The sequence below is a fragment of the Onychostruthus taczanowskii genome, unplaced genomic scaffold, assembly GCF_017590055.1.
Source record: "Onychostruthus taczanowskii isolate IOZ18803 unplaced genomic scaffold, ASM1759005v1 scaffold59, whole genome shotgun sequence".
Classification (NCBI taxonomy): Eukaryota; Metazoa; Chordata; class Aves; order Passeriformes; family Passeridae; genus Onychostruthus; species Onychostruthus taczanowskii.
This window is the reverse complement of record NW_024503568.1, coordinates 2,718,711-2,745,649: the sequence shown is the minus strand read 5'-3', so window position 1 is coordinate 2,745,649 and position 26,939 is coordinate 2,718,711. Positions and strand designations below refer to the sequence as shown.

At 35.8% G+C, this 26,939-nt stretch overlaps 1 protein-coding gene across 1 annotated transcript in view; it reads right to left on the bottom strand.

The window, feature by feature from the left end:
• Positions 1-204: 204 nt before the first annotated feature.
• MEOX2 (mesenchyme homeobox 2) overlaps positions 205-26,939 on the bottom strand; it is a 51,964-nt gene continuing 25,229 nt past the window's right edge. Inside the window, exons 2-3 of the mRNA XM_041418244.1 lie at positions 13,098-13,270; positions 205-1,515 (exon numbers count right to left, since the gene is read on the bottom strand). Coding sequence (XP_041274178.1) covers positions 1,291-1,515; positions 13,098-13,270 — 398 coding nt within the window. The 3' untranslated portion in view covers positions 205-1,290. The remainder of the gene's footprint in view (positions 1,516-13,097; positions 13,271-26,939) is intronic.

The window sequence follows — 26,939 nt, the reverse complement described above, 5'->3', positions numbered from 1 at the left end:
AGCTGCTAGTTAAATTTTTCCTGCTAAAGGAAAGAGTTTCCCAAATGGATCGAGGTAGAAGGTTTGTCCAAGATTAAAAGCCTAAATTTGAAAACAGCTTTGAGTTGTCCCCAGATGAAGTTCCAAAAGACACAAAAAGAGACAGAGCTGCTTAGGCAAAAATCACTTTTAGAGTCCCATGAAATCACTGTGGAGAGACCAGCATTATTTAAAAAGGATTATTTATTAAACATATTTCTTTACAAAGTACAATCAATAGTTTGCATTAAATTTTGGGGTTTGGTATTTGCCTGTATGTACACAAAAGCTTATAACAGAAAATATGTCTTGATTTTACACATGGGACACAATATAGAGTTACCTTCATATTTTGATTCCTACCAACATAAGCACTTGATAATAACTTTCAGTTTATCTGCTGTTTTTTCAAACTGAACATGAAGCAACAACATTTCTGCAGAGTTTCAGCATTTATCAATGTACTCAATTATGACAAAGTAGAGATGAATAATCCTTTGGACAGTTTCCACTGAGCATGAGTGGAACATGACATTTTTGGCAGGTTACTGGTCTATCCTTATGATTGTAAAAATCACTTTTTGCAGTTATAAGATAGGAAGAATTGAGGAGCTAGGTAAATTTAATAATACCCTATTAGCAGCAGTTGATAGTAAATGCAACATAAGGTTTGTTTTGTCTGTCATACAAGGATGTGTCCTAGCAGACACTATTGTATTGTTCTCTACTTGAACAAAAGTATCTGCATGTATTGTATGTCTTTGGTAAAACAAAACAAAGATATAGAGACAAAAAGCCATTTATTGTCATGAGTGACTATTGCCATCAGCTAATATGAATGCATTGCTAAAAATTAGTGAAGACAGGAAAATGCTGTAAGGTAAATATATACAGAGTTAAAATACATTTCTTATCCACTAGATAGTGATTTTGTGGCACTGTGGTTTTCAGAATATAACGTCTTTGAGAGCAATGTAATTTTCAGTGCAAGCTTAAGCAACAATACCTGCCCCCTGTCATAAAAACGACAAACAAATCTGGAATGTTCAAAGTAAGTTTGTCTTCCACTTCTCCACTCTTGAGGCACCTTTAAGACATGGCACTTACTGTAAACCATCTAAGAATCGAGAAAAGCAGACACAATAAGCCTGAATTTTCCATAACAACTTTAAAGATCACTGCCAGAGTCACTTGCATAAGTAAACGATGCCTGTGTAAGGCTTGCCAGCAAAGCATCTTTCCTGAGAACGGAGCTGGGACACTCTCTGTGTATCATAAGTGTGCGTGCTCAGAGCTGTGGTCGCTGTCGTGGCTGTCGTCGTTGGCTAGTGAGTCCCCCGTGTGCTGGAGCCCGGCGGCGCCGATGCCGGAGAGCTCGGAGGGGAGCAGTGTGCCCTTTTTCACATTCACCAGTTCCTTCTCCCGGGCTGCTGCCCCTTGCTGGCCCCCTTTTACACGCTTCCACTTCATCCGTCTGTTCTGGAACCAAACTTTTACCTTCACAGAAGAAAGACAAAACAAGAAAATAAAGATGAGGTCACTGAAGGTAAAAATGAACTTTCTACCTGTAGCGCAGCACTTGGGGATTGTATTTTCCTAACGTGCCTTTCTGTCTGGATGGTAAAGAGCTTAGCAAGCTTTCCCTGAAGACCAGGTGATTCAGTTTTGGATAGGATGTGGACACTGGGGATAATGACTGCAAAGGAGGAAAAGGGGTTACTCTTAAGAAGACAGCAGGGTTATCTGCTACAGACAGTTCTGTAGGAACATCTCTGAGCCCTTTAGAAAACATTAGAAAGGTCACATACCCTTGAAAAACATATTAATGCCATTTGTCAGAGAGAGAAACAAAGTCAAAATGTTTCCCATCAAGGGACTGTGCAAAAGAACACACATTTTGAGTAACAGAGAACCCTTCATCAGAGGGTATTTACTCTGCAAAACAACTTGCCTGAAATTTGGCATTGCTTTCTTCTTTGTTTCTGTGAGCTGGTGATGAGTTTCAGGTGCAGCACTTTAAAGGTGCCTTTTTTTTTAAACTTGCTGAAAGACCATTTCTTACTATAAGAGCTTAAGACTTCCCTGTCCATTTCACAAATGTTTTCAAATCATTCTAGTCAACTGGTCCTTTATGCTGCTGCATTTAACCATAGACCCTGATCAAATTTTTTAGACAAATAAATACCCTCAAAGTCAGAAGGCAAGACATTTATAAATTGAGTCAAAATTAGCAAATAATTTCAGATAAGAATGAAAAAAAAATTTGTAACATGGAAGACTAAAAATATATCTGTGTTTAAGTCATATTAAACCCCAAGATTTTACGCCATCTGAAACTCATTCCCGCTCCTCCCCATCTCTGTATGGAAATATATGAGGGAAAAGTGAACCTAAATTATTTGCACTGCAAACCACAATATTTTTCAATAGCCAAAAGAAAAGTAAAGAAAAAAAAAAAAAGATGTGCGTAGCAGCTGTCAAATATATTAGACCAGATTAAAGGCTGATTTAAGATCAGCTTCAAGTACTGTCACTGAGAACAGTATGAATAGAATATTGTTCGGTTTGATTCATTTAGAGTTAATGTTGCTGAAAAATCTTCTGTGTGTGTGTGTGCAGCTCTTCAGATGAAGGTTCCACAGAAAAATAAACAATGCCTGCAACATTTAACTTGGAAAAAAAGCAAGAAAGCTTGCAATGCTGGTATATCCTCTCCTGTGTTTAGCAGAATGTGTTTCAGAGTTTTAAAAGAATCAGCAAGCAACAGGCACAGCAGGACATATTGTACAACATGAGTAATAGAGCCACAAAAATGCTGTTTTGCTGAATCTGTCTTACACATCCAGAAAACCTCAAAGTTTTTAACCTTTACTATTGCTTTGAATTTTACATTAAAATTTTACTACAATTGAACTGATAGATAGCGTCACTATCTTTGTATATGTATATAGGAAGGAAGAGAGTTTATTTATTTTTTTAATACTGTATATTCCTGCTAAATCCAAAGTGAGCTGTTAAAGATAATCACTTGGGAACAGAATAAAATGATTCCAGGTTAGTTAAGAGCCTTAAAGCAGAGCACATCTTTTCCTCTAGTCAACTCATCAGAGCCAAAAAAATCTCGCTTGCCAAGTGAAAAAAGTGTAAAAGGGAAGGTATTTAGTACTGGCTGCTGTGATATTGGAAATTATCATACTCAGAACTGGTATCAGAAGTGTCCATGGAAACATCTTCAAAAGGGTACAGAATTGGCAGCTTTCTGGGAGAAGTGATAATGCTATTGTGTTTAATTTTTGGGGTTTTTTTGAACAGTGAAGTTTCCCTTGCAAAAGGCACTGCTCTACTTGTGCCAGATACTGCAGTAGGTGCAACTGCAATCATTATCTGAACATCAAAAATAATACACTTTGGAGTGGACCCATTATCACTGGATATTATCACACTTCTTATGAAATAAGGGCCAAGATAACTTTCTTTGGTAAGAAGAAAATACCGGATTGGAGTAATTGTTGAAAGGTCTAAGCAATTCTCTGGATATTTTTATGTCCTTGAATATTCACAGAATATATCACATGACTCAAAGCCTAGAACAGAGTAATAATGTACAGAAAACATGGTTTCAAGAAAAAGACAATGGTGAATTTAAGTAAAAGTTTCAGTGCACAGCCTGGATGCAACTACTGGAATAAGAGATATCCAGGCCTTCTGGATGCGATCAATTCATTTGAGGATATTTGAGAAACTGAAGCTAATACTCCTATGACCACTCAGACACTGTTCTGCATGGGACAGGAGTGAACAGGGTGATTATGCCTGGTTTCTGTTACAGGTGCTCATTTCTGTTCTCTCACAGACAAAACTAATTCTCACATCTGCTAAGCTGACATTTTTTGACTGTTTTCTACTGTAATTTAATAAATTATTCTGGTTTTTCATTTTTTATGACAATACATTTTGGTTCTGCTTGTTATAATTCAGGTCACTTTGACAACAGCAGAGTGGAGTCTTGTCTCCTTGAGCATTAAATCCAAAACATTGACCCCAGCTTGCAGGTAATGAGCAACTGAATTCAGGCTGGGGAGTACTTCACTCAGATCACCAACCTTCAGATCAGCTCATAAGATCATGCCTTAAAGTGCCTCCATCAGGGGTTAGTAGAGGTCAGCATCTGCATATTAGTTAATATAAATCAGTTAAAGGAGGATGACTTCCCTTTTCAAGAATGAGTACGAGATACATTTGCATATTCCTCCAAGGATCCAGCATGCAACGCTATGTCTGCATGTGACCCATTGTATGGGAAACATGGAAAGTTGGGAGGAAATTACTCCAGCTACCTTTGCATGCACTCTCTTGAGTGTAGAAGGAAGAAAGTAACCCTGACAATCTCGTGGGAGGAAATATACTACTGATGAACATATAGCCTTCCCGTAAAGAGAAAATTATAACAATGGTAAAAAGGAGGAAAAAAGAGTTTTTTGTTCATTATTTTAAATAAACTCCGTTTGATTTACTTACAGAATATAAAATAAGCAATTGGTTTTTTGGTATGTCAAAGATTATTCTCAAAAGCTCAAAATCATTTATAGTCAAGTTGATAATTGAAAATATTGTGAGTTTGTTTTGATGCCATTTGCTGTGTTAATGTACAGCAGTGTTCTTATATAAGGGAATGCATTATAGATATACAAAATATTTTTTACTGTATATTTAGTAATGTCCTCCATTATGAGGACATATGACATTATGAGTCCATTATGAAGTACTGAAGTCTTTGATCTGATCTGTACTTTTGATCTGATCCAAAGTACACTAATGTCAACGTCAGTTTTTTTCATGCAGCTCACTAGACTTTAAATGAAGACCTTAATGCTCATGTGCTAATAATATGAGACAGGTACTTCACTTGTTATTTCCTCTAGAGATCAAATTTAGATATTGGAATTCTGAACTTCCTTTGGAGCTGAAGGTCAATTATAAAGGGTATAATTGTTACTGATATGTGATCCATCGATATTTTAGTAATGGAAAGGAAGTGAAGCAAACTGTGTGAAGTAATTCAGAGCATTAGTTTATCTTGGTTTATGGAAAAACATGCTTTTTAAACACACAACTCATTTAAATCTTTCAGGTCTTGCATAAAATATGAATCAAAACAAAACACCCTGAGAAACATAAAGGAGAGAGGACAAAGAAAGAACATAGAAAATAAAAGAAGTAGAATAGAATAGAATAGAATAGATCAAGAATGACAGAAAGTCACTGAATGACTGGATGACTGAAAGAAAAATAAAGAAAAATTGAAATAAAAATAGAGAGAAAAAATCCTTACTGACGTGAACTTTAAAAATTTTTGAAGTTTCCCCCAGTGAAAGAACTAGTAGTGACTTTCACAACTTTTGCAAAAAATTATATCCATTAGAGAAGTTTAAAGGTCTACTGTGACAAATTTAATAAGATTTAGAAAGCTGTTAATGCTATTTTTCAAGGCTAAGTTAGCTCTAGCAGGATCTGAGCGTGCTCACCACCTCCCAGAATCAAGTCTGGCTTGTCTACTGTTTATTGAAATGCACTCCCTCGTCTCCACCCTTTGACTAGCACAACTTAACTGTATAGAGCAAGCATGTGTATGCACAGAAAACAAAGGAAGTGGCAGGAAATGAGCTGTATTAAAGATGATGGTAGCATTAACAGCTGTTTCTAAACCAGCGCTTACGAGCCAGTCTATTGAGCACATCTGCTTACTGGCACGAAAGCCCCATTTCTTTTCCCTTAGTCAACAAGTTGTTTAGCATCTGCATCTCCACATCTGATGATTAGACTGTTATTTTAGATATGAGTAAATTATTTCTCATCGCGTATCTTCTGATCTACACGATAAATGTTTTTGCTGTGACCAATTTATTTTAAGGTCTGCTCTGTAGGAATCATAGGAGGGGAGTCAAAACAGTGAGGTTGACATTGTTTGTGTCTACATTGCCAAAATACTTATTACATACTTAAGATATATAAGTCCTTAGTAGTCTTAAGGGCCACATGATGGGCTGTGTTGGATGTGTATCTTTAATATAACTTCCTTATGTGGACATCAACAAATCCTTTTGATTAAAAATGTAAATATTTCCTAAACTTCCGATTTAATGCTCCTTCTTCAGCAGAGCCTTTCACTCATGTTACCTTTAAGAATAATTGAATGAAAAAGTAATGACTGAATTCAAACTGTATTAGTTCTACTATCAGGTCCCTTTCATCTTTTAGAAAAAAATACTTTCTCTTTATAAAATCTATTTTCTGGAAATGAAAAATTCTTTCCTAAAATCCAGTTTTCTATTCCAGGTTTTAGTGGCATGAGCCCCAAACAAGATTAAAATTTGAGGCCTGATATCTAGAGAGCCTTAAAAATTAGAAACAAGAGTGCTGTGCCAGTTGTAACTATTCTTTTGTTTTAAAGGATCCATATTTCTAAGCAAGAGTCTTTGCAGTCAGTATCCTAAATTCCATGTTTTAATATACCTAAATGATATGTCATGAAGACCAAAGCATCAAGCCTTTAAAGCATTCTGCCTCAATCAGCCACTGTCCATTTACTTTTGCTTTTATTATTTTTAAATCTTTCAATTTACTTTCCTCTGGTACAGACAAAACATATGAATAACAAAAATAACCCTAAGTTTTCAAAATTAGAAAAAAAATTAAGTTTACTTCTAAACTTTCTTTGGCCTTGAAAACATTCCTTTTATTTTTAGATAGTACATTTATGCTGCCAAGCTCTAAGGAAAGTCAAAGTCCTGAAAAGTCCTTTCTAAGGAAAGTCAAAGTTCTGATTTACAGAAATCCCTAGTGTTATACTGCTGAAGCTTGCCTTTTTTGCATGCATACAGATAATAATTTCATGACAGTTTATTCAGTAACTTACAACCTACAAATAAATGTAAATGCTTGTAGAACATAACTTGAAGGAATTCCATTTTCTCTTCCAAAGAAATTCCCATGAAGATCTCAAATATATTTTAGAGATTAAAACTAATTTAAATAAATCTTAGTATTAAATGTCTTCTTAGTTATTATAAAATATTTCCAAAATCCATCACTTGAAGAAAATTGACTTATCTTTGGAAATTAAGGAGTGGTACCAGAACCTTGTGATTAAAATTACTTAAGTCACCTGCTCACTTATTTAAAATTATCTGCTCCGTGTTACATTACAGAACTTTGCACTGAATGTGTACAAATACTTTGCAGCAGCTGCTGAGTAAAAGGGGAGGTTTTGGCAGGTGCACAAAGGACAGCTGGAGCTTTTGGCACCCAGGAAGGTGTAGGAGTGGGTTCTGGTTTATGGTTACATAAAAGTCAGTTGAGATTTTGGTACTGCTTAGGTGATAGATTCTCCTTTCTACCTCCCACGTTTAAACGGGGATGGAATAGACATATTTCAGAGGACAGCAGTGATAGCAATACTTCATTCCAGTTTCAAAAATCTTTGTGAGCACTCAGTTTACCTCCCTCTACTCAATTATTTTTAGAGCCTACTTTCATCAATTTCTTTACATATGTAAAGGGGGGCTTACAAGGATGGCGAGGGACTTTGATAAGGGCATATAGTGACAGGACAAGGGGGAATTGTTTTAAGATGAAAGAGGGTAGGTTTAGATTAGATATTAGGAAGAAGTTCGCTACTGTGAAGCTGAGGTTGCCCAGAGAGGTTGTGAACTCGCCATCCCTGCAAGTGTTTAAGACTGGAATGGATAAGGATCTAAGCAACTTTGTCCAGTGAAATGTTCCCTGCCCATGGGCATTTGGAACTAAATGATCTTTAAAGTACTCTAACCCAAGCAATTCCATGATTCTGTTATCATGTTATTCCAAATCTACAAAATAAACAAATGGTGAAAAACTAATTTGTGGGGAAGATGACAATTAGCTAAACTTTCCTCCTCTTTGTGTAGACATTTACCTCCATGAATTATGGTACAAATCAAAATTATGCATTAATTATAACTAAGTTTTGTAGCTGCATTCTTTCCTGAGAAAACAGAGCTAGCACAGTAACTCTTACTGCTGGTATTTATATTGCTCAAGACAATTATCAAAGTTTTATTTTATTAAGAGTGTTACTTTAAATAAACAAAAAATCTAAAGGATTTCAAGCCACACAGATTCATTATTATAGTGTGGATAGAGTGTGCTTAACACATGGAAGTGTGGAATGAGCAGCTGCCTTTCAAAGATGTGACAGCATGACAGACAGATATAGTCTAAGCCTGTCCTATCAATGCAGTTGGATTTTGTTTGATTTTTGTTTGAAAATATTCACCACCTAACATCAGCAAACTAGCTTCCTAAGGTAGAAAACTAGTTACGCCATGTAATGCATGAAGAGACATTTATACTTCCAGAGGCCGTGAAGAACAAACACATGATGAAGGAATATTGAACTCCCCGTTTTCTTGCCTGGGTGACCAAGTGAAGCTACTATTACCTTACCAGTGAATTTTAAAAAGTGCAGTGATTTGTGTCCCTTGACCTTTGTAATGCTGAAAAGTGTTTTAGTCAAGTCACTTGTGATGAAATTTTCAGGTAACCAGGTCTAGAGAAAAATTCTCTAATGTAGTATTTTCATGGTCTTAACAGTGCAGTGCTACAACGTTGGTTATGGTACTATACCAAAGTATAATTTAAATAATAGGGCTTCTTGTTTCCATTTCTGGCAGAAAAAAAGGCATCACAAAGCTTCTTTGTGACTCATTCCATGTTGGTACCACATGCATGGAAGTCAGACACTTGATACAAAAATATTCTTCACTTGAACAAAATTTTGTCCTTTGCCTATGCAAAATCAATAGCTATAGGCCTTTTATAAATTATTGGAAGCTTCCAGGCAGATATTGGAAATTAAAGTTAAGAAGAAATAAGCCTCTCGTTGCCATCAGCAGAATTTAATCTGACTAGGTAGGATTTTCCGTTTGTGTTGGCAAACTGAAGCATTACATATTTGGACTGTTTATTCCGGTAACCTTAGCTAGCCTGAAGAACTGCAATGTTACTCTTTTGATTAGCTCCATGCAAAAAGATCTTGTGAGATGGAAAGATCTCCTACTCTTTCTATATTTGGCAGGATCAACTCCATAAAAATGTCCATTTTGCCACTCCTCTGATACCCTGCTGCAGCTGCTTCCTCCCCTCATCCCACGGTGAGATATTAAAAAGTCTGCATGGAACCTTCTCCAAGTTTATCTGGAGGTACAAAAAAGCCAAGAATGCGTCTGTCAAGGTTACAAATATCTAGGGAACTCAGATAGTTCTTAGTCTAACTAGCTCTTCAAAATATAAGAGAGGTTTGCCAGATGAAAATTATTAACTGCTGCCTGATCTGGGATTGTGAGTGCACTCTATAGGAGAGGGAGCAAGCATTATATGTACCTATATTTCTGGAGTTCTTACAATACCATAATAGAGCCATCCTACCACCAGATGTGCTTATAATGCTCTCAAAGTGCACTCTTAATATCTAGGCAATTGAGGCACTTATTTAATGTCATCCTCCTGTCTTGTAACTCAGGTTGCCTTTTTAGGGAGTGATAGGATTACCTCCTTCTCTTGAGCCATATGTTGCTAGGGTTTGGGTTTTTTTCTTTCTTTCTTTTTTTTTTTTCTTCTTTTTTTTAATTTTTTTAAAATTTTTTGGTGAAATAGCATTCCATGAGTCATTTATGTTTGAATTGATCTTGTAAGTTATTTCAAAAGTTGAATGAAGCCTTACTTTGATGACTGCAGAAAACTTTAATACTCTTATATAGCTTTTTAAATATGGCTAGACATATGTTTTTTTCTACAGCTTGTTTAAATGCCAGACAGGTAATTATGAAGTGTTAGTTGGTCAGTGCCTCTTTTAATCTGTGGCGTATGGTACAAATTATCACTATAGTCAAGAGGAAGATAGAGATTTTTTAAGATAATAGGCTACATGATTTTTCTCACATCTTCAGGAACAACTGAAAGTTGTAGCTTTAACATGACCCAATAATACTTTCCCCAGATTATTTTGTTGTTCTTCTTTGAAAATATACTTGTCTTTTTTAAAAAATCCTAGTGAAAAAAAAATGTTAAAAACATTCCATCAGGGGTTAGATCTGCTCTCAAAACTATTTTCCAAGCTGACACATTATTTCACCCAATAGCCAATGCTACTATTTTGCCATTGTACTTTCTCAAGGAAGTTTCTATTCTCTGCATGCAAATTCAGTGTTTCATGAGAGACCAAGAAATCTCCCATCACCAAGAGATCAACAGCATGTGATGAGATCAAGACTATCACTTGTGTGTTCACTTATTTCAAACAAAGGAACTACTACTACTTTCAAACAAAGGAACTATCAGCTATTGCATTTTCTGCAATGCAGCTTTGGGGAAAAATACTAAAGAAAAATTGTTCTGCAAGCAGCAATTTTCTAAAAATGCTACCTCATGGGAAAGGGGCGGGGGGGGGGGCATGGTAGATAATTCCATCAGTATATTTTAGATAATTTTTTTGCATCTGTTTAATTTGGTACCTGTAAGTATCAAATATGATCTCCTCTGTAGGGACAGCTAGTTTAAAAAAAAGTAATAAAGCTAGTAAGAATGAAAATAAGTGCTGTTATCTTGCTCAAGGGTAATGATTCATTTTGGTAATGATGGAAAGACAGGGCCTGAGAAGAGTTGCCTCTCTTAACTGGAGAGAAAGTATTAACGTCACACCACGCCCACCCTGAAGTACATTTTTTGTCACTGGAGGAATAATGATATAAACCAAGTATGCAAGAAGAGCCAAGTCTTTTGATTTATGGCATTCAGCTTCTGAAGTCTGCCATATACCATGGAAACCCATACCCAGATCCATGCTATTTACACTATTTTTCTATCAAAGCAATATTTGGTTTAAAAGAGATATTTTTACTTTACAACACTACTTGGCTTAGTATGATTCAGAAACTGAAAAATATGTCCAGAATTTCCCCTCAGTGTTCACTTGTTGATTAACAATACAGTTTTTATGGGTTTTTTTGTTGTTTCTTCTCCTTTTTTCAGACCATTTTACTGTGGGAAGATAGAGAACTGGATTCTATCAAACTAAAAATCTTAATGGTTTCCTTTTCTAAGGTGGTGTGAAGGAAGGAAGGAAGGAAGGAAGGAAGGAAGGAAGGAAGGGAGTTATCTCTAGGAGCTCAGTTGTCACTCTGTGGTAATCTGGGGAAGCAGAGATTACAATTAGATTACACAATTAAATAGACTAATGACAATGCTATATAAATTATCACAATAATCTGCAGAATGTTTAAAACTGATGCTTTGTGACTGCTGGAGAACAGAAAGTACTGCCATGATTTAAATATATCTCTGTACTTATGTAGCTGGACTGTGTTTTCTCCTCCAGAAACAATATTCAATATTTATCTGTCCCTTTTCAGTATGCTAAATGCTTTTAGATTGACTATTCCCTTCAGGATAGTGAACTGTCTCTTCATTTAGTTGTACTACTCAACATGATCTTTGAAGAAAAGAATATCGAATTTATTACGGACAACACTTAAATTCTAGGCCAAATTCACCATTATTAAATATAGGGATATATCCAGCTGACTGATTCCTGTTGAATTGGCCATCAGATATTTTTCAAATTTTATTTATCATTGTTCAGTTTCATGCCAACTCTACCTTTGTCACCAAGACAAGAATTCATTCCTTCTCCCCTTAGCTGTCAAAATCAGATAAGAGTCAAAATAGCACAGGCAGTGGAAATGAAAAAAGGCAAAATTGTATCCATTGTTTGTTACAAAATAATGTGCTTCAAAAACGTAACTACCGTACTTAAGTAACTGAAAATTACCCCAGTGGAACCTGGCACTATGGTCAAATCAAACAAAAAATTGCTGTTTTTCTTGAAAAGCTCAAAGGCACAGCCATTCTCTAGAAGATTTCAAAGCAAAAAGCAGTTGCATTTCCTTTTGTGAGAAAAAATGTGCTCATTTTTTTAGAAAAGGCTGGATTTTTGCTGGATTTGATATATATCCCTATGGCAGGTGTCAATGAAACTCAAGAAAATTGCAAATCTTATATGTAGATTTCACAAATCATTATGCTATTTTGATACCTACTTTTGACTATATCATCATCTTACTGATTGCATCTAAAGCAATCCCTCAATCTCATATTGATTCCTGAAAAAAAGAATGACTGTCTACCAGTGGGTAAAAGTCTTTCCATTTTAATATTAAAACTGTAGGAAATATTTAATCAGATTTTATGTACTTGAGGCCAGTATTCTAAACATCTTTACTAAAACACATTTTCAAAATGTGTACATTGATGTAATTATTATTTGAAATGTGACTTCGCTACCTATTTAGTGTATAGAGATGAGATCCTAAAACACTTTAATACATGTGTAACATGGATATTTCCATTAGAAATCAATGTGGCAACATGCATGATGAAACTTAAGCACATGCAGAAGTGTTTCCTGGAGCAGGGTTTGGTGAGCAGGAAACCAATAACAGTGATAAGAAATTCCATCATCTCCTCTGTTTTCACAGAGCAGGGTAAGATAAAGGGGTTTAAAATGCCTGTATCCCAGTTTTGCTGGCGTTCCCATTTTTGCTGCCATCTGGAAACAGAATGTTCAGAAACTCTGCATTAGTGGCCACTGCATATGCTTAATAGACTGAACCAAGTTGCTCGTATTTGTTGCATGCAGGCAAAGCAACTACATGTGCATACAGTGTTTGGGACCTACCCCCTCTTCAATGACATCAGTGTGGGCAGATTAGAAAAGACATGTACCCATCAAACACATCTATTACTCATGCTTTTATCTTCCATCTCTGCCTAATAGATGAAATTAACCTGTAAGTGGTATATATAAAAGTATAAATTACTTTCATAGCAGAGAGATAATAAATGTATATAATTTTGCTAAAAACATTCAATCTGATGTATCAACATAGATATTAGTATTATAAACAGGAGCTTTACTGTGAGGAGCTACTAATCACTGGTACATATTGGGCAGACATTTAAAGTCCATTATTTTTCATCGGTACCTGTCTTTCAGTGAGGTCAAGATTTACTGCTATCTCATATCGTCTCAGCCTGGTCAAATAGTTATGATGAGCAAATTCTGCTTCTAGCTCTCTGATTTGCTCCTTGGTGAAAGCTGTTCTTTCCTTCCTGGGTTTACTGTTGACCTCTGTCTTGTAGTTTCCTTCTTGGGAATCTGAAAAAAAAAAAAAAAAAGGCAAAAATGAATGTAATGACAAGTGTACAGCTAAACAGAAAACAAGCCCAAAGACAACAACAAGCTAAAGTTGCATTTTTCAAACTTTCTTCTCTCTGAAACACACCCTTGCTTTCATTCCTATGGATCCTCTGCTGTAAATCAGGAAAGCAGAAGTAATTCTGGCAGACTTGAGCTGCTGCTTCCATTGACACACATCAAACTTTAGCTTAAAACCTTGCAGTGTTTTGTTTTCTAACAATTCTCTGAAGAATTTCTGCAAAGCTTCAATTCCTTCCCACTGTTGGCAACTCTCAGTGCATCCAACCAGTACAGGATATGTATAATTTGATTACTGTGTAATGAGTAATACTTCAAGAATCTCTCTCCCCTATCATTTCACTAATACCTTAAGCCAAAGCTGTTTTACAGCAGACACTTTGAGGTTTAGTGCAGTTGCACTTTCAGGGAAAGTTAACAGAACCCAGCTAAGAAACTGAACACATGTCAAAAGGAAGTTGGTCCTATCCCATGTCCCATGGGATCTTCTTCTCATGCTATGGTGCAGGTAGGAGCTTTTTGGCACAGCTGGTATCAGTACAGGAAATTTGCTACCACCATTACCTGAAGAATACTTTGACTACAATCAGAGGAGCTTTGCTGAAAGTTTCATTATCACCCTCATAATTCCTTTTGCTCTCAGAAACAGGTATATTTGGTCCTGACCTAAACTACTGAACTCAGTAAATTAGTCACAGTCATTCTATTGCTGCCAGTGAAGTCAGCTTAAATAAATGAATGTTCAAACCATAAAGGAAAAAAAAAAAAAAAAAAGAGGGGAAAAAAAAAAAAAAAAGGAAAAAAAAAGAAAAAAAAAAAAAAAAAAGGGGAAAAAAAAAAAAAAAGGAAAAAAAAAAAAAAAAAGGAAAAAAGAAAAAAAAAAAAAAAAAAAACAAAAAAAAAACCCAGACATTTGTAAGTTTGGGTATGATACAACACCTATAAATCCAAAATTAGCAGGAGATGAGTACAAGTATCATTAGTCAAATTCTGGCCTCACGAACCATCTTAAAAATGTCACAGATTAATTCACACTTCAGCTGCTGATTTAAATAGAAACGTGCATCAACATCTAAATGAACTGGCTCACAAAATAATCACTCCCTGGGACTCTGTGTCGGATGAATCATCGGCATGCCTGAGCCTGTCCAACTGGCCAGTGAGTCTGGTTTCAAATCTACATTTTATAAAGGTATAAGAATGTTTTCACTTTTTGTCAGTCACTCTGTTACTTGGAAGGGAACTTTGGGGTTTTTGGGGTTTTTTTTTTAATGAGAACTGTTGATTCTTGACCCAGTGTTATAGTCAATAATTTAAAATATTTTAAAGCTAATGGCTGCATATCACCAAACCCCTACTTTTGCTGACATGACACACAGAACTTTGCTTCAAATGTGAAGTGTAGTGCTGGCTGTATGACTGAGGGTATCCACCCAAGTTGTTGAGTGTAGCTGGGAGTTGTTCAGCCACAAGGAGAGTAGGGCTTTCCTAGGGTAGGACGTTAGATGGCAGGCCCGTTGACAGTAGTGTGGGGCCAAGATCTATTTCCAAACTCAACATAGAAAACTTGATATTTCAAAGCCACTTTACCCCTAGAAATTCACATTTCTTCCTTTTTACTAGTAGGCAAACTAGAGTCACTAACTTCTCTCCACATTTTTCTGTTTCAGGAACATTCACTTTGGTTTTTTTCCTTTAAATTTCTCTGTCTGCCATCCCATTATAAGGCCCAAATACTAGTAGATCACCTGAATTTAAATACTTAAACCCCTTATATCCCCATTCCTTTGAATCACTGAAGAGGCATAACTAAATCATTATTCTTGCCATTTTGGCTTACCATTTTTATACTGCCAGATGTGTTTCACACAGGTTTGAAAGCAGAAGTGTGTGGCTAGTCATTATGTGCTGCATGACACAAAAATTAATTTTATGCAAGTAATTTCTGAAGTCCTCTTATAACTGTCCTGGTCATCCTCTGCCTGTGTGAGGTCATGAAACAAGAAGTTTTCCCATGTCAGTACTTGCTGTAGGAAAGATCCATGGCTCACTGCTTTCCAGAATAGAGGCTGTGTCCTAAATAAATGTACCTACATATGACACTGATACCATATCAAAAATAAAATACTAGAAATGAAGACTGGATACACAACAGAAAGAGGGGTCAAGGCTATAAAACCTTGTGAGCTACTTCTATCTTGAATATTTGAAGGGGAAAACTTAAGGAGCACCCATCCAAACGTCTCCCAGGAAGATACTGATCTCTCTGAGTGACTGAGACTTGTAACAGAGCAAATTTTGCAAGCAGACGGTTCCATGAGGAAAACAGCTTTGCTGTGCAGCAGCAAATGGTTTTTCATAACATTCAGAGCCAATGGTTCTTCGGATACTGAAAAGGCAAGGGGAGGAATACTGGGATAAGGAAAGGGAACTGCATGAGCAGCCTATGTCCACCATCTTTGCCAACAGAGAGGATTCAGAACTGCTATCAATGTTAGCCCAGACAGATCCTGTGCAAATATAAGCATTCATGGACTATTGGTTATTTAGACATTTCTTCCTTTGCTGGATACTACCCTTAATTCAATGCTGGATTTAAATTCCTGACAGCCATAGTTTTGTCAGCAGTAAGATTCCACCAGCAGACTGACACAGTGGGAAAGTTGCAGGGTTTTATTTGTTTTTGAGATTATAATTTATTTGATTTGTAATAGTTGAAATACACTAAAAATCATGTGGTATATTCAAACACTGCTGAAAGCAGAAGTTGGAGAGATACACAGAAACCTGGGACAGGTATAGAGAGCTGACTCCCTCTCAGTACTGAGGTAAATGCAACAGCGCAACTGGAATCCCAGGAAATCTATTTCAACAAAAATATGGCCAGCAAGACAATGGTATTTTGACTAATGCATTTAAGATATTAAAAATATATCTAAAAAGAGACTTAAATGGATAATAGTTAGGGGATCCTGAGTCTCTTGCTGTCATCTGACCTGCTTGCTGCAGTGTTGCTGTGGTTCATGTACAAGTTGCCTTTTATGTCCTATTAATGTCATACTGCTTGGAATTAACTTTTAAAATTTGGGGTTGTTTTAATTTCCAAGGAGAAAGAAGCTAGGTTTACTAATAGGTTGTTGTTTATTTAACAGTCTCTATAAAGCTAAGATTGGGAACTCCCATCTCTTTCTGACCTTCAGGACTCTGTTCATATCACCTGACTAGCTTCTCTTTGGTGGAAAATGGGTGGGAGACTTGGAAGAGATTCTTGGCAGAACTCACGTCAGCCTACATCTGTTTTGCAGCTGTTGCAACTAAGGCAAGAAAAAGGTCCCAAGAACCTTAGTTTTCTTCTACTGGCTACATCTTATGCCAAGTGGTAGGTGTAGAGGCAGAGAACAAAGCCTAGGGGGAACTCAGTTAGACTACTTGCCTCTCAAAAGGCACACATAAAATACATACAGATGGTACTAACCACTTGATGAAAAATACAGTAATCTATATTGTCTGTCTTCCGCCTTCTGCCAGACAAATTCTGGCACACTTTCAGAAGATGTAGCCTACATGCAGGTATTTGTACCTTATCAGTCTCTCTTTTGGAAACCTTTGTTCTTTAGATGTCAAGTAATGTAGGCAGTTAAACACTGCTTTGAGGGATGCAGGTCATGCCTTTTCTTAGAACTGATTTTATCACTTTTCAAAAACTCCAGGCAGCATCTTTAATATCTCCTGTTAGACCAAAATACTTGTTGGTAACTGATGTAAGAAGGCACTGTTTGGAAAGACATTCAGAGATAAATGGCTGTTCCACAAATCTTTGAAGACTAAGATTTTTGCCAATAACAACTCAAGATGTATTTTTAAAAAGTCATTCCTAATCATGCTATTCTCCACCCTCAAAAGTTGCTTCTGCTTTACTTTAAGGAATAGTTTGTTCTTAATCCCCATATTTGTATTATCCCACCAGAGTTTCTATTCCCTTCTCTCTACATCAAGAGCTGAAGCATGCCAAGCAAACACAGGATCAAACTCCTATGTGTAGAATATGAACAGTGATAATTTTGATGCTTTTACTTCTGATACATGCCCAAGGGAAAAAAAAAAGACTGATCACAGAACATGGAAAGAGACTGGTGGGGATATCTATGGTACAAAGATCTTCTAGTAACCAGGATGGGTCAGAATAAAAGGTAAAATGTGTAAGGCGCACCATTTTTTTTCTTGGATTAGTTCAAAAGCTGATATAATTTCATTTCTTAAAAGAAATGAAAATTCAGTTATGTAAATCCCCAGACAAAAATTTTCAAAAATAAATCAGATTTCTAGTGTTTTATTGGTAGTTACGAAGGTTTTTAGATCCTGATATCCACCCTGAGAGTGAGTAGTGACAATAACCACTAATGATTTTTGACAAAAAGGCCATAAGAATTTCACCTTTATTGCTCAATACTCAGGTTTTCAACTTTCATTAACAGTTTCTAACACTTACCCTTGAAAACACCCCAGCACTAGCAAACGATTTCTAAATTTATTTCACTATTAATTTATAGTGAAGTTGGGTAAATTGTATGTCCTTAATTACATATCTTCCTATAAATGATGATCAAGTGTTTGCAGAAAACAACTACTACATAGGTATCTACTTTGAAATGAAGCAATCTATGCAAAGTATTAAAAGCAAAAAATCTGGCTACTTCTGAGTATTTTAATGTTTTATGAAAGCATATTTCTTTCAAACATAAATCTTTGGCATTTGTTTAAATAATATGTAACAAAACTTTCTAAAAATCAAAAGAACAAAATAGTGATATGTGATTCAATTCAAAATGGTTGCTTACTTTTTTCTTTTGAGATACGAGCAATATGAACTAAGGGAAAAGTAGCAAGGAGATGGTGCAAAGGTCTCCATATGTTTCCTATTTTTTTGCCAGAAACTATGTGTGAGAGCAAGACTTACCCCAAAACAGTCACCTTCAGACATTTTTGACATTTAATACAGAATATTATGAAGTTTTTATATGATTTTTTTTCTAAATTTTCAATTCAAAGTTGCTCAGAATTAATATGAAAACTTACCCTGTGTCCAAAATACTGCTCTTTGCTTTGCAGGTTCATAAGTTAAACCCCTACTCCCTACTTTTGTGTATAATCTTTGTATAAAAGAAAAGTCTACTTATCTATGTTTACTTTGACGCACCTTCTCTTATTTGCAACAGATGTTGCAGACTTTATTAATCTATTTTTGTCTCATAATTTTCCTTCTCTTCACAGTCATTTAAATAATGATCTTAAAAGACTTTGCTAGTGAAAAAGTATACTTCCAAATCACTGAACGCCTTCAGTCTGAGTGCCTCTTTTGAGAATGTCATTAAAAGTATTTTCTGGAGCTGCAATTCACTAAATATTGGAACAGATAACATCATCATTTCCATAATTCACAATTCTGTGCATGCAAGTGAGCAAAACTGCACAGTAGCACAAGTGCGATGTCAAAATGACATGAATCCTTCTTTTCAGTCTAATGAAAGCAAACTTTTGTTTGCTTATTGAGTTAATACTTTCTAACAGTCTGTGACAATTAACAATTTAAAACAGCCTCATATCCGCACCCAAAAAAAACACTGACCTGGCACAGCAAAACCTGTGGGTATTCTGAAACACACTATATACTGTCCTAATCCATTACCTACTGGCTGTTGCTGCCAACATTTTGTTATTATTGCCTTCTGAAAGTAAAATCTAGGAATTATACTGCACTATCGGAAACATTGATTCATAACACTGTAGCAGCTAGTGCTGCAGGTTCTTGAAGACACCTTCATCTACCTTCTAACTATATAGCACGTACAGGTCACTGCTTCTTCAAACCATGCAGATATGGAGGACAACATATGTATTCTCTCATATGAGTGAGAATAGTAGTGATCTAGTGAGTAGATCTTCATGTGGGAGACACTAATCTCTGTCCAAAGCATGTGTATAATCACAGTTTATCACAGGAACAGAGACACAGGATTTCTCTGAAAATAACTTTACAGGCTCCATTTTAATACGACATTTTATCCACTGGGATTGACAATTCCCATTCGCAGGTACATTCTGCAGATACATTTCTTACATGCAGCAACAAATAACACCTGCTGGGTTTTTTGCCTTTTTACCAAATGAGTTTTATAACTTGCTTTCATGCAGAAGAACTTCATTAAAGGATGTTGAGACCTGTCAGGACCATCTTCCCAATAATTAGGAGTGAATCTTCCAGAGTAAAAGCTAACCTGTAAAATTAAACCAAAAGATTTTCCATACAGGAGCTTCTTAGAACAAAGATCAACAAGTGACAAAAACACTAGTTGAGATAGAAGTTTATATAATTTCTCTTTCCAACCAAGAGGAAAAGAATAAAAATGAAGAGCAACCAAACCCAGCCCAAGAGCTGTGCATTCCTCAGTCATCATCATTCTGATGAAAGTTCTTCCCTGGAGAGGAACTGTATCAGAACTCCAAGGAGGCATTAAAAGATTCCTTTTGGTGCTACATTATTGTATAAAAATGATACTTGGGAAATATGTACTTGGGAAAATAGGTCTTCTCTGCCAAGATGGTATTTGAAAGATCTAAAGCACTACAAACTGTAGGGAAGTGGTTGCTGGAGAAGAGAAATGACTGTAAGACACACAGAATTTACTTAGATAATCCCCTCTCAATAAGTCTTATCACCCCAAAATCATAGGTTGTAGTTTTTACTTTAGCTTTACAAATCAGAGACCCTTGTCCTGCCAAAAATACTAAGCAGTGTCCTGGGACTCAGGTTAAACAGAAAGCCATATATAACTCACATCTAAAAAAAAAAAAAAAAAAAAAACAAAAAAAAAAAAAAAAAAAAAAAAAACCAAACAAAAACAAAGGAAACCTTTTTAAAGGAAAAATACATAAGTGATAAAAAAAACGACCTATGGATCATTTAATCCTTTGACCAGTAAACTTTTTGAGAAAATGCTTTCTCTCAAGTACATGTAGATTTGCCTCTTTAGGCAAAACATAGTTGAGGTTGCTCCACTTTCTATGACATCAAATGCTATACATCTAGCTTAAGATATTGCCAGAAAAAACTGAGATGTGGGTAAGGAATTCAAAAAAATGTTGCAGTGACTTGCTGCTAAGAAAGTCACCAGTAATATACCAAAATATATCAGTATGCTTCCTGCATGTGCTACATAGCATTTGAATGTCACAAAAACAGATATATTACTTTTTTCTCTGCAAAGCCAGGCTGCCACTGTTGGTGTATTAGAATCCAAATCACAGTGGGATGGGAAGTAATGCTTTTTACAAACCTTTTTTCATACAGTAACTTCTTTATATAAATGGCCATTAGTTTTATGTACTTTCACATTGGCATTAAAAGTCCCTTATATTTAAGAAGCAGTACATTCCAATGCAAAACTAGCCATGTTTGCTTCCCAAATGGCAGTCAGCACTTGATAATAATTCTGTTGCTTGGAAAGTGCAGATCTTGTGGATACTATTCTTTGAATCAGAGAGTAAAACATTTTTAATGCGGCTGCTTAGCTACTCCATGGAAAGCTGTCAATTATTTAATTTTCTGCTACCACTATAATAAATCTGCATTGTGAAATTCCAAATATACTTCTAATAAACAATTGTGTTTTACCTTTAAGCAAGTAGGCTTCATTTTTTTTTTACACATTATTCACATTATACGTAGTTTGCAGAAATCAAGGTGTAATTTGATTACAAACTTCACTAAGTGCATAGCCTAGAGCTCTTTTTTCCAAAGTTGGTGCGCTCAAGATAGGCAGTGCCATTGCCTCCACTCCTGCCTCACACACAAGACCTTACATCAGAAAAAATAAAACCCTGAATTTATAGTAATACTTGTAGGTCTTGCAACAGACCTCATCATTGTGCCACAGTATGTACCTTTACTAGAGCAAATGCCCTAGAAAAGAGTGTGCCATCTGGGCCAGTTTCTTAGGATAGGCCCAGTTCTTCCCCAAATCACAGTGAGCAAAATGGAGAAGCTCAAGAATTTCAGTGGAATCTCTTCTCAACCACGAGGGTGCCAGAGCTGGTTTTGCTCCCATTGTAAGTACCAGTTAACTTTGTGCAGGATCATGAGAAATCTTGAGTTGAATAATGAAGGGTATTTTCTTAGGCTCCTTCATATATATTTTTTCAAAATATACAGGCAGACCCTACAGTCAAAATTATGCTGACTTCTAAGTTTGCTTTTTTAAAAAAGTTTATTGCAATTGCATAACCTCCTGTCTGAACAAAAAAATAAGGACTTTGCACATAAGCCAAAAAATCAAGGATTTTAGTTTTCCATACTTAGCAATAAAAGTTGAAACACTTTACAGCAGCTTAATACAGTTTCTTGATGGCTCCATATTGCCTAACTCACTCATCTTTTCAAAGCTTCAGGATACAGTTACACAAAGGAAAATATAAATGGGTACCAACCATTCCACTTTAACGCTTTCTAAGAATTATTTTGCTGCTACAGGAAACAGGAAGCCATTTCACAGTGGTATTTTTAATGTAATTCTTCCACGTGTGTTACACTAGCTAATTTTTTTTTCCATTCATCACGAAACAGATTTATTTGGGACCCCTTAGTGATGTAGTGAAAATTTTATATATGTTGAACATATGACAGAATAAAAGCAGTGTCTGGAGCAAATCTAACATCCAATACTTCTGTTTAATCCTATGTTAGTGTGCCCTTTCTCCACTTTTTTTTTTTTTTAATTCAGTCTGCTTGAAATGTTTTTACTCTTTCTAAAACCTGTCTTTTTTAAACACCCATAACTGGCCTCTAAAGTGTGTGTAGCACCTTGCAGAGCTGCAGGATCACAAATCACCTTCCATTTCACAGTCTTGATGAGTGTCACAACCCCCACACACAATTCCATGTGGTCATTCTCTGCCTTAGTGGCTGTCCCTAGTGGACATGGCTCAGTGAGTGTGGCACTACAGCTTTCAGCATGAGGCACAAATATAATCTCTGTCTGGGTCTCTAAGAAATATGGATTTCTGTGCAAATGTATTTGCCTGCATATGTTTTAGTGACATGTTTTGTAAATCTTATTATCCCTCAGAAAGCATTAAAATGAAACCAACAGGCCCAGCTGTGCTCATAACCTACCTGAGCAGATATCCAGACTTTCTTCAAAACAGAAAAATACACATACACACTCCCTCATACCCAATAGAGTTGCTTTTCTGGGTGTCTTCTATTATTTCATTCACGGTTTACTTTACAGCACTGTGCTGAAGTATAACACTAACTATAAAACTGGAAAAACAGTGAAAAGTACTTCCCCACATACAATTAAATGGAATTACCTGTCGTACAGGGAAAGCCAAAATAAAAAGCATTGTAAAATAAAATTTTTCAGATGTTTTACCTATTTGTACCATTGGCTTTCAGGCCAACCATGAAAGTTTCATTTTTCACTTAAACCTATTACTGTCTGTTAATATGAGATAGAAACCCTCCTAATGACTGCTTTGGAAGTTCTGAATATCAGCTGGTTTTGGCTTACCCTAACAGTTCCCCTATTTAGCACCATGCCACATTTTCCTTTCTTTTTGTTTTCTTGAATAATTATCCTAAATGGCAGAATCCATTAAAAGAACCCAAAGGATTTGTCATGTTTGATGCTAACACAATTTAATTTTCAACCTATAGTACAGGTTAGTTATAGTTAAGGATGGAAAAATGCTCACATAATTAAACTGAAAACCCAAAATACTTCTCTAGATAGTATATTGGGTGAAGGAAATAAATCTGTAAAAGAAATAAAGTCTAGCTAATAATTCAGGTTTAAATTTTCTTCTAGGTGTATTTTACTAAATATTTTACAGTCTGGTCTTTTTAATGACTAATTTTTCTTGATTGCTAACAATCAACTTACATAGTTAAAGCCTGTAGTTCATAAATGAAAGCTTTGGTAGAGTGCAATTTAAAAAGTCCTTCAACTTCCATGTGAGCAAAAAGATGTAGTATAATTTTTGGAGGCCTGCCTGTATTTTAAGATTAGTGTGCAAGAAAATACTATATATCCAAAGGGGACGTTACTTCAAGTATGGGTTCAAGTACAGCTTTTGAAATGGGAAAATTTTAATGCTGTACTTGTACTGTTCCTTTTTATATTATATGGTTAGACTATAGTTACAGTAACTGAAAACTGTAAACCTTCTTTTAATTTTAAAAATGGACTGCTACTTCCAAAGTATATTCCCTACAAAGTCTCAATTCTTTATTTAGAAAACTCAGTAATAAGGGACTGATTGTGCAAACATGTCAGTGTGTACATAAAGTTCTGGTCTCAAGTGAGCTCACTGTGAAGAAATACGCTAAAAAAAAAAAAAAAAAAAAAGAAAAAGAAAAGAAACTAAACACTCACAACCCAAAAGCACCCAATAATCAAACCCCGTGTCCACAGTATTTTAGTCAAATTAAAAAGTATTTTTTTTTATCCAGCTTTATTTCTAACTCCTTGTCAGTAATGCAAAATCTTTCTGTGATCACTAAACTCATACAAAAGTAAAAACTTTTTTAAAACTTTTGTTTTCTCCAATCAGGGAGACCATTTGGCAAACAAATGTTAAATAATAGGGCCTGTCTCTTCCATCACTCACCTCCCACAGCTTGCTGCCTACAAGCTGGAGAATAAAGGCCCTCCTGGTAAAGTACTGTGCTAATGAAATAGTCTGGCATTGCATGTCAAAGCCAAGTAAATCCTATAAATTTTCTACAATCCTATACAGTATATGTTTTACTCTTCTTATAAAAGCTCATTTTAAATACATACCTCTACTGGGATAAGAAAATTTAGAAATATTAATAAATATTGAACATAAAAGTTGGATAGGTATAACGTTTTTTCTTCATCCTAGAAGCTATAACACCAAAAACAAATTAAGAGGTTATTTAATTGTACAATTAAAACATTTCAAACCAGTACCCATATTCTTTAATGTGATCAGTTGTCACCTCCAGTAACAATTGGCAGCTGGGGGTAATACATTGTCCTGCCTTTTGACTTTGATAAGTACTGAACTACATCTTTCTAGGAAATTAAAATTGGTGTTACATTTCTTTGCTCTTCTTCCAACCCCAGACAGGGTTGGATCTCTGCAGTAAGACTGGACGTAACACTTGAGATTATCAGATCCCAGAAACAGGGGAAAAAATATCAATAAATTTATTAGCATACCTACTTGATGAAGGAGTACACACTAAAAAGCAGAGGCTCGAAGCAACAATGAAATCCCAATATTTATACTGGTAACCAGCAGTTCCAGGGCTGGACTTCATGCAACAGTAATGCATTCTGCATTTGCCCATGCTAACAGGGTGAGGAGGGGTGGTAAGCAAATCTGCCTCTAAACCTCAAAAAATACCTCCTGAACTTTGGTCTGGCAGCTTCAAAAAAAGAGTATGTAGCAGCTTTCAAAATCAAGAAGAATCTATAGAAGTAGAACAAAGGTCTGAAGCTTTAAAAGAAAAAAAAAAAAAGACTTATAGCAGTGAGGCAAAAGCCCTGGGGCATTACTCCTTTCAACATAAAACTTTATTTCATCTACTTCTAAACTACTCAGTCATGGAAATTCCACCCAACTGAATAAAATTATTAGATATTACACTATTTTTATCAAGCATATCTTATTTTAAAATTGCACACCTTTGAAAGACCATTTCCAATCTTTTTTTGCACGTTGATCACCAGCCTGAATATGGGCCTCTTGCTTTTGCTGCTCAGGATCTGGAGGCAAAGGGGACACCTATGGAGAAGGGAGTGTTTGCTTCTCATAACCACCCCTGCAATGTACTGACTGGTAGTTTCTATTGATGCAAAACAAAACCTGAACCATCTGATCTCAACTGTCTGTTGCATGACAAAGTCTCAAAAGGCAGCTGTAAAGTGCTGAACTTCATTCCCTCTCTTACCCACTGTTCTGCTTAGAGCTCCTTAGCACCACAGCACATTTAGGATTCATCTGCTTGCTGTTTGGCTATTTAAATTGTTCAGCTAGCATGACTTGCATCTCCCTTCCTTTCTGCATTCCCTAGTGACTCCAGTCAGTAGAACAAATCTCACTAAGGCTTGGAGTTATCATAGAGGCTGGACTGAGCATGCTCTGGTACGGCACGGCCCTACGAAAATGTTTTCTGTTGAATAACTGCACTGGTTGTTTCACATTGTTGTGATGTTTTCCAGGGGATTTATAGGCCTCTAGGGCACTGAAAACATGGAGCAATGTCTACTCTCACAGATATAAACACTGATTTGAGTAAATAGTTAATTTTTGCTGGTGTTAGAGCATTTGGCAGATATTCCTAGTCATAAACAAAAATTCTCCATCTTTCAAAACAGAAAGAAAAATTGGATATTGACTTTCTCTATGATCCAAAAATCCAGCCTTCTCCTTAAGCAAAATTGGATCCAGTTCAGTTCACAAATCTGAGTCAAAAATGAAAAGGAAGTTAAAATGTTGGTCTGTTATGCTTATAACTATGCTGAACTCATATGAAAAATCAAATACCATAACGTGCTGATACATCTGATGTTTTTATGCAAGACTGCCTTGTTTCCATTAAACAGCAAAAAGACAGCTACTGTTTAACTGATGAAAACTGATGGAAAAATCCTCATTACTATATAAACAGTGGTATAAGCATAAAAAGTGTTTAGTTTATGCATCTGTGCATTTAGCTGAACATTAAGCTTTTTCTAAACACAATTTGGTGCCTTCCTACTCTCATACATTTTCATTTTCTTTTTGAAAGCAGGAAATCTGTGTCTTCTCATGCCTTGAAATATAGACAAACAAAAAAAAAATCAATTACTTTTGTATTATGTATCATTTTGTGTCAACTAACCCACCAGAAAAACCATGTACATTGATTCTAGAATTGTAGATTTTTTTTAAAGTCTGACTTTTCTCTATTTTTTTGTTCTTTTGGTTTGGTTTGGGTTGGGTTGGGTTTTTTGTTTGTTTAGTTTGGGTTTTGGGTTTTTTATTTGTTTTTCTTTTTTTTTTCCTTTATTTCCAAGGGAGACTTGGGTCTACTGTCACCCTAAAAGACCTCATTGGCTACATCATTTAGTTGCTCTGCTTTGGAGTTTGGACTGCTTATTCATTTGGTGTTATTCAAAAATGCACAAATGAACCCATTTTTCAATGATGGCTTCCATTCCTAGTTCACTTCTTTAAAACTGATCTAGTCCTTATTAAAAATTTCACTATAAACTCCTCTCTTTCTTCACTCATTTTCATGATGTCAGCCCAGTAAACCCTTGACATAATAAAAGTTGTCTTGAGTCAACTGCCATGCAAGCTAATCTTCGGTTTTGTGGACAAAATGAGAATACATCTATATAGACAAGGCTGAGAACATCAACAAACCACCAGTCATTCCAGCTTGAATTGCACCAATAATGACCAGATAAGAAGCTCAAATTAAATATCCTTCAACAGGACATTATTTCATCCATTATTTAACATGCAGGCCAAATGTGATCATTTGTGTGGACGGTGTCCTGTTTGTAAATGGAACCTGACCCTCGCAAACTAC